An 8,773-nucleotide genomic window follows, 5' to 3' on the forward strand; every position below is an offset into this window, starting at 1 on the left:
GGAGAGGAGAGGAGAGGAGAGGAGAGAAGAGAAGAGAAGAGAAGAGAAGAGAAGAGAAGAGAAGAGAGGAGAGGAGGAGAGCCGAGTCTAGACATGTCTGAACTTTGCATAGTCCTGGTTGGGTAAGATGCCCGAAGGCAACAGGGACCCAGCCACTCACCTCAGCAGCCTACCGTGGACAGAAGGCAATGGGTAGCTCCCGGCTAGGTACCAGGATGCCAAGATGCAGCATCTCCACAGGTTCATTGTCTGTAGCCACAATGTTGTATTTTTGGATTATCTGTAACACACATTGAGATAAAAAGAAGAGTTAGACCTCTCTTGCCTCCTGCTCTGTGGAATAGCTTAGGATGGGGTTGTAGAGACCCACTGAAGATCTTTACCCAGCAAAGAGCCAAGTGGAGCTGTAGCTCAGCCAGTCGGCGCCCGATGCACATCCTCTTCCCGATGCCAAATGGGAGGTGAGCAAAGGGATTGATCTTTTTCTCCTTTTCAAGCCAGCGTTCTGGTCTAAACTTGTTAGCATCTTCAAAATTGTCTTCGCTAGAACCCAGCACCTGGGTATTTAGTGTTAACACCGTCTAAGAGCACACAGGAAAAGATGATTTAAAAAAAAAAATCAATGGTAAAAAGAACTCACAGAAATACAATGATAATGTATTGCTTGACATATGTTAGGTATGACATGTGTGGGCAGTACATGCACCCATGTGCACTTGCAAAGGCAAGAGGGAGACATCTGGGGTTCTCGCTCTGCCTTATTCCCTGGACACAGGTTCTCTCACGTGGATGTTGGAGATTCAAACCCAGATCCTATCCTTGTGCAGCAAGTGCTCTGGCTCCCTGAGACCCCTCCCTCCCCAGCCCCAGAACTCTGCAGATTTTTTTTTGTGTTCCGTTTTCTCAACCCCCTCATCTCTCCTCAGTTTTCAGATGAGGGAGGATGAAGCTCGCAGATTCCTTGTAACACACCTAGAGTTCATGTTTGCATCTCAAGAGCCACCGTCCCTAGTTCTGCACTAAGTAGCAAGCCAACGATGCTCCGTCTCCTATGGGTTTACAGAGCGAATGTTCTCCCAGCAAAGAGCTTCAGGGAGCTTCGACAAACTCTTGGGAAGTGTGTGATCTTCCCGAGTTGTGCTAATGAACAGACAGACAGAGTTCACTTACTCCTTTGGGTAGCGTGTATTCACCCAGAACCGTTGGTTTGTCTAGGGTCCGAGTTGTAAAAGGTACACTTGGGGTAAGCCTGAAAAGTCAAAATCAGAATTGTAAATGTGGCCACAAACCCCACCCCCGACCCCCACGCTGTCTGACTGGGCGTTAGGAATATGGACAGAATGAGAAATGGGAGTTCCGTCAGATGTCACAGGACAAGACCGATACCCCATCTCTTTCCGTAATGAGCTCTGGGAAACTCCCATGAGGAGCAGTTGGGAGAAGGAAAGTCGGGTTTTCCTAGTGGTGTAGCCCCCTTATAGATCAACTACCCTCCTGCTGGTGAAAAAGGCAGAGGATTGGGTGATGGAGGAAGGGGGTGGATCTGGGCGGGGCTGGGAGAGGAGAGTGGGTATAACCAAATACTCTGTGTGCGACCATGGAAGAACTAAGGTCTGTTCTGTCTTGTTTTAAAGAAATCCCATCTTCTCTTATATTTTTGGTTGTGAGCCTAGCCTTTAACGGCTGAGCCATCTCTCCAGTCCGAACGAAATCCCATCCTTTCAATATGTGTGTCACTTGTTCCTTATCATGTTAGTCAAATCCTTTATATAAGGCTAGCTAGTGGCTCATCACACTGTTTTTCTTCTAAGGTTAATTAGTGGCTCATCAATTATTCCGTTCCATGCAATCTGTACGTATCTCATGCTTCACCTGAGGCCTGGCATTTTTTCTATTCCTCTGCTTCCCACAGAGGCAGTGCTGCGTCTTTCTAAGCTAGCATGGGAGGAAGTTTACCTCCCAGGAAGAGTCTGCAAAGAAGAAGATGTGCATCTCCGCGTCCTCTTGCTTGGCCTTCATCTCAAACCAGACAATCACGCCTGATTCCCTTACTACTGACAGCGTCCATTAGAGGAAGAAACATGCTTTCTAGGATTTATAAGGATTGGCCCACAGGGTTTGGAAATACAGTGATATAAACACCTACACTCTAAGGCTCTTCTCTCTAGCTTGATAGATGTATATAATAAACCAGGAGGAGTACTTTGAGGTATCCTTGCTTTGTATCCAAGAGTATCCTTTTCTAGTGCTAAAGCAAGAGAACCTGTTCTCATGTACTGGCCCAGAGGTGTGTCCGTACCTCATGGACTCTTTCAGACAGGCCTTTAAATAGGGCATATTCCTCACATCTTCCGCCCGTGGCGTCTGCTTGTCAGGCAGCGCGCTCTGGATTTCCCGAAGAAGTCTCTGTTGCACTTGGGGATTCCGGGATAGGTTGTAGAGAATCCACATCAAGCTGTTTGCGGTCTGAAAGGCAACCGGCCACAGATGAGAGACTGACTGCGCATGACTGGTCTCAAAGGCAACCGGCCACGGATGAGAGTCTGCGCATGACTGGTCTCAAACGAATGAGATAGAGTCTGTCGATGACCGGCCTCAAATCGATGTCAGGCTATCAAAAGGCCCCGTCTAAACTACTATTGGGTGTAATTGCTTGGGCACAAACAAATTCGCAAACAACTGGCAAGGGGGGGTGGTAAGTCTGGGGACGACCCAGACTTGTTTCTCAGTTGTGCCATATTCTACTGCTACGTGAAATGCTACCACTAGGGGGAAACCGGAGCAAGATACAAAGATGTCCTCTCTGTTTTCCACCCTCAAACCTAAATGTGAATCCATCAGGGCCTCAAAATAAAAACCGAACTAGAACTTGTTTAACAGGCAAAACTTATGTAAAACGGAGTAAAGAGAGGATGGGAGAACTCCGGTGGCACGTGTCAAAGGCTCTCTATGCAATTACACGTGTAAGACGTCGCCCTCTTGGAATGTAATGAACGGTCTTTTAGCTATACCCTAAATGAACCACGAACAGGAAAAGGCCCCATCGGGGCCTTAGCCACATGTAAAATGCCCTCGCAGGAGAATTCGACACCTTGCCAAAAGAGAATAGAAGAGGAAATGAATTCTAACATCAAACTGAGTATGCCAAGAAGCCAGTGGCAGATTTTGACAAGGCCAGTGGCCTTTTTAAGGGCATCTTGGCAGCTTTTCTGAAGGTAACGAGGGGGACCCACCATCTTCACCACCAGGAGTCAGACACAATTGGCTGCTCTTAAACTAATTAAAGCAAAACAGTCTCCAGAGTTCAGTGTCTTGTTCTCCCCCTGCAGACACCAAGGCGCTGTGACTAAGTGCCATGACCCCCACTCACGCTAAGGAGCAGAGTGCAGGATGGCTTAGAGCCAACTGGCATTTATTATTTTTGGAAGAATGTGCCTCCCAGGCAAGCTTCTTCATGTCAGAGGGCCAGTGGCCTCGGCTGAAATAAACCCCGGGTGGCATTATTACAGAACAGGAAGAGGGCACGGCCTCCAAATTAAAGGCAGTCAAATCCGGTTGTCCACCCAATGTGACTTTCAGAGTAAACAGGACTGAAAAGGAAGTGGGCCAGGTGCAGAACCCTATCAGGTAGCGCCTCACAATAGGGGTCAAACAGTGCTCCGTGGAGCTGGGTAACTACAGTTTCACCACATCCAGGGGACTCAGCCTGGGTCCTCAGGAAAACTGTAGAGCTTAATTCCAGGGGAAGTGGGTTAGGAAACCTCAAGAGCTCAGGCTGTCCCGGCATGACCTCGGTTGGGGGGGGGGTTGGCACGTGCATCCTTAACTGGCTCTCTCTATGATGTTCATTCTCTGCCCCTCCACTTGTCAAAGCTTATGTTGTCCAGCTTACTCCCTTGCTTAAAATGTCCACTCATGGTGTATATATTCCACTATCTGGATGTGCATGTGGAAGCTGGAGGTTGGCTCTACCTCATTTTCTGAGGCAGGGTCTTTCGCTGGCCTAGCTAGCCTGGTTATGGCTTCAGGGATCCCCCTCTCTCCACATCCCCCACCCTAGGATTGCACACATGAGCAACCACACTTGGCTTTTAAAGTTCGAGTTCTGGGCGTCAAACTCAAGTCCTCGTGGATACACAGATAGTACCTCACCCACTGAGCTCTCTCTCTCTCTCTCTCCTGCCCTTATGCTCGAAAAAGTTAAATTGTCTTGCCCGAGCATGGACACTTATTTCCAAATCCCTGTCTCAGTTCTGCCTCGTGCTGGCTAGAGCTTCCTCAGCATTTTCCGCACTGGAGTGCGTGTTAAGAGAGTCGGTCCCTACCGCACCGCACCGTGCTTAGCATTCCCACCGCGCTCACTGTGAGACTCTTACTATGGAGTTTGCGATTTTTGAGGCGGTTGCGGTTGCTGCTCGGGTGATTCTGGTGGAGAGAATGATTGCAATGGCAGCTTAAGAACTCATGGCGGAAAACAAACCACCCAATGGACTTTAGCCAGCTGTGATCCCAGCCCACCCTCACCGTCTCCACCGCAGCCAGCTGGAGCTCCGTAACAGCAGCGTACAGTTCTTTCTTGGAAAGATGATCTTGTTGATAGATATCACAGAGGAAATCCGCACCGGGCTGCTGGGAATATCTCTCTAGGCGGTGGTCGATGCAGGGCTTGACTGTCGGAGGAGAGAAAGGAGAGAAAGAGAGAGAGAGTGAAAATTCGGATGGGGGAAGATAGCCCAAGAGAATCTTGCAGCACCGAGCCATGACAGGGACACAGACGATTTGCTAGATCATCAAGTATCTAGTTAATGCTCTCCCCACACTGGCGAGGACTGGGCAAGGCTGAAATGGATCGGCTCCTCTGCATCCACCTCACCCGGCATCTTCCAAAAGTGTTGATTCAGAATCAGGGATGAAGGAGCCTGAACTCACTCTCTCTCTCTCTCTCTCTCTCTCTCTCTCTCTCTCTCTCTCTCTCTCTCTCTCTCTCCCCCCCCCTCTGCTGGGACTCACTATGTAGTCCTAGCTAGTCTGAAACCTGCTATGTAGACCAGGCTGGCCTCAAACCCACTGATTTATGCCTGTCTCTGCCTCTAGAGTGCTGGTACTTAAGGCACGCACCACCAAGTATGTATGCATGGCCTTGATGGCTTCATTTCTACCAAGCTCCCGGGGCAGAAGCTGTTGGTCCATCATCACACTTCAATGAACAAACCCCCAGAGCTCAGAAGGGAGCAGCTTGGGGGGTGGGATGAGAACTGGGCTTATGTACATATTCCAAACTTGGACACAGATATTACTAGGCACATATGTAAGTACAGTGCCTGGAAATACTATGAGCACTTAGCATTTATAAAACACATTCAGATAACTGTCTCACTTCAATCCTTTATGTGGGCGGACTCCAAACTAGGAATGCCGTGGAGAGTGGGCAGGGTCACTGGCCTGTGGTGCAATTGGTGTCTTAGTCCTGAAGCATGGTCTAACCTGGAGGCTTGGGATAGTTACTTAGGTGTGTCTCAGGGCCATTGCTTGGGAACTCAAAACCGAGTTGACTATGTGGTTTTGTGTAAGGATCAAACCTATACATGCACACAACGCATAGCACCCTGTGTCATGGAGCAGAAATAGCCCTAACCATCAAAATATTACAGTACACTCCACGGTTATGTTCTACTGGGCACGTTAAAAGTTGTACCAATGAGGGAGTTAGTGTCATTCGTTACTTTAGAGATGAGGTAGTCAAGGATGAAAAGGAGGAGACACACAGGGTCAAAGCACCAAGCAGGAACTCTTCCTTGAACCCCCTGCAGAGCAGATTGCAGAGAATTAACTCCTTCTGCTTCCTCCAGCTCTGCACGCGAGCAGAGAAAACTCTAGACAGTAGAAGCAATACCATGGGATGATCATGATAGGTTCAGTCAGAGAGATCACACTATGCCTCTCCTAGACATAGGGTCAGGGTCACTGGATGGCAGTGGGCAGTGGGCAGGGTGGCCCTTTCACCTGATTTGAAAATGGTGTCCCAGGCCAGCGTGTGCGCTTGCCACACTTTGGTGTTGAGGCGCTTATGCAGCTCCACGGGGGTCACCATCATCTTCCCAAATGTGCTCATCATCTGTAAGAAACACAGCAGCTTGAACCCCACCATCTTCTCTCCAGGCCAGCATTCTCCTTGGAGAGGGAGGATCCTAACTCAGACCCCTTCTGCATCTCCGAAGGGTGGGCATCAAAGGCCACCCTCTCCCTCACTCATCTCAAAGACGGATTTGTGCTACGTTTAATAAAAAGGTGTCTGTCTCGTGTTTGGTTGTACTGGGAATCGAACCCAGGATCTCCTGGTTGCTTAAAAAGAAGGATATAATACTGATTTATTCTGTATCCCTCTTATTTTATTTTTATTTTGAAACAAAGTATCATTAAATTGTCTAGCCTGTGCTTGCCTTCACTCTGTAGCCAAAATCAGCTTAAAACTTGCAATTATCTTGCCTTGGGACCTCGCCCAAGCAGCTGCTATGATAGACCTGTACCACCAGCCCCAGTTTTTAATATCCTGATTATGTACAAAGAAGGAAAAACTGGAAAGCTATACTTTGCCTATTTGCTCCAGTTTCTGTTATAGTATAACCTTAGTTAATCCCAAATCGGTCTCATCCTATCGATAATATCTCAAGTTACTCAAACCATTCAAAACTTTAAAAATCTGCAACACTCAGCTTTAAAAGATATCTTTTAACCAACTGGCCATTCATCGAGATACCTTAAATACATTTAAAATAATAAACTGATTAATGACGGACTTAGCTTTTTTGTGATTGGTGCACATGTATATATTAAAGTATAGGTATCAAAGGGGATGCGTTAAGTATTAGAAATATAAGTGCAAACACTTCTCTTTGGGCGACACAGGGGTAACCTTAGCTACTCTGCATTCTAGCTCTGAGGACCTGCAGTCCAGAGGGCCTGCTTACTGTTTTGATGGCTGCGATGAAGTTCAGGGCTTCTTCTGCTGTGTCCTTCTGAAGGAGCCCGAATCTCTTCTCATATAACACAAGGCAGATGCCTGTCATTGAAAATAATTACTACTGTTACTCAACGGTAGCCAAACTGGAGTCTATGATTAGCTGCCTATTAAAGACGTAGTTCTGTGTCCCGTGAGACTGTGGCCTCCTCTAGAAACCAAAAATCTCAAGAAGAGCGAGAGAGGAGGACGGGGATAAATTTTCTTCTAGAAGTCATTTTCAGGAAGCCGTGACTCAGAAGCTTTGGAACCTCCTGGTGAGAGACACAGTGTCTGTGTCAGTCACAGGGAGATGAGGACAGAGGTGCCAGTGGCTCAGAGATCCCTGCTGTCACAGTGAGAAGGGCTGGGGAGGGATGGGCTATGGAGTGCATGGGTTTCTCGTATCTGCTAGGGACTGGGCTAGCCCAGAACAGAGGTTTTCCTGTTCTGTTTTTTTATTTAATAATGTTGTTTAGGATCAACCAATTTTCAAATAAGATTCTTTTGTCTTTAAGACTTTTTTGCACAGAGAGAATTTGAATTACATAATACCCGTGTCCCTAGGCTAGATGTGGTAGTTGAACATGCTTCCATCTGGACTGCGATGTCATATACCAGGCTAGCCAGCCTGTAAGCATCCCAGGACTCTCCCTTCTCTGCCTCACATCTTGTCATAGGAACACTAGGATTACAGACGTGTGTTACGGTGGCTAGATTGGTGTGAGGTTAGAACCCAGGTCCTCAGACTTGTAGGCAGGCTGCTTCTCCACTGTGTGTGTGTGTGTGTGTGTGTGTGTGTGTGTGTCTCCCATGATCCCTTTGCCCTCTTGACAAGAAGGCTACAGAGTAATCTGTTGTCTTCTTCTTGTTCCCTGTGGTCTCTGTGTAAAGTACAGAGGTAAGGCTGGGGGCAGCTGCTGTTGTCTTGCTTCAAGCCAACGTGCTAACAACAGAACCCCGGTGTTTCGACTTCTGCCTGGGTTGGGGGCCTTCACTCTGGGCTCCATTTTTCTGGAACTCTCATCTAAAGAGACCTATCTAAGTTTCTCCTTTTCTGCCCTTACAATCTGACCCTCGTCTTAGCAGAGAGGAGTCTCTCACCGATGTCCATGTCTCTGCTCCTTCTTAACTCTGTGAATGTCCTTACCGGTATTTGTCACTTTAGACTTGTAGTTTTGTGAGGGCAAAGAGGCTGTCCATTTTGTTCCTCGCCGTGTCTCCAGTACCTAGTGTGTCTAGCACACAGTCTTTGCTTAAGAAGTATTTGTTAAATGACTTCATCAACAACCTATTGTATTAGTCATAGCTAAAACAAGTTTGTATGGCCTTGTCTTGATTGGTGATAATCTATCATTTTGGAGACCAGTGCCTTATCCCCCCAGATCTCTTGTAGCATAAGTGAACAAGAACGTACTTTCAAAGGACCATTTGTTCAGCTCACTGTACAAGTCTTGGATGCGGCCTCTCTCATCACGCAGCTCATCGATTATCCCCATAAAATCAGCCAAGACCTTAAAGAAAGCAATAAGAAAGGCACGTCTGCATCCCAGGAGGGAAAGAGAAGGTACTAGTTCAGGGAGTTCTTCTGAGGGTCTTTCTGCTGTTGGTGGTGATGGGTGCTAATTACACACTGTCTTCCCGCAGGCCTGTCCTGTGTTGTTCCCAAAGCTCTTCCTGCAGCCACTGAAACTTAAGTTGCAGGCTTGTTTTAAGAGTGTCCCTGGAAGTTGTTTTGTGTGTGTGTGTGTGTGTGAGAGAGAGAGAGAGAGAGAG

At 47.6% G+C, this 8,773-nt stretch overlaps 1 protein-coding gene across 1 annotated transcript in view; it reads right to left on the reverse strand.

The window, feature by feature from the left end:
* LOC110318266 (1,25-dihydroxyvitamin D(3) 24-hydroxylase, mitochondrial) overlaps positions 1 to 8,773 on the reverse strand; it is a 15,003-nt gene that overhangs the window by 2,472 nt on the left and 3,758 nt on the right. The window contains exons 4-11 of the mRNA XM_021193149.1: positions 8,415 to 8,511; positions 6,969 to 7,060; positions 6,004 to 6,115; positions 4,525 to 4,670; positions 2,300 to 2,466; positions 1,171 to 1,249; positions 384 to 581; positions 161 to 280 (exon numbers count right to left, since the gene is read on the reverse strand). Of these exons, the coding sequence (XP_021048808.1) occupies positions 170 to 280; positions 384 to 581; positions 1,171 to 1,249; positions 2,300 to 2,466; positions 4,525 to 4,670; positions 6,004 to 6,115; positions 6,969 to 7,060; positions 8,415 to 8,511 (1,002 nt within the window). The 3' untranslated portion in view covers positions 161 to 169. The remainder of the gene's footprint in view (positions 1 to 160; positions 281 to 383; positions 582 to 1,170; positions 1,250 to 2,299; positions 2,467 to 4,524; positions 4,671 to 6,003; positions 6,116 to 6,968; positions 7,061 to 8,414; positions 8,512 to 8,773) is intronic.

The sequence above is a fragment of the Mus pahari genome, chromosome 3 (genome assembly GCF_900095145.1).
Source record: "Mus pahari chromosome 3, PAHARI_EIJ_v1.1, whole genome shotgun sequence".
Classification (NCBI taxonomy): Eukaryota; Metazoa; Chordata; class Mammalia; order Rodentia; family Muridae; genus Mus; species Mus pahari.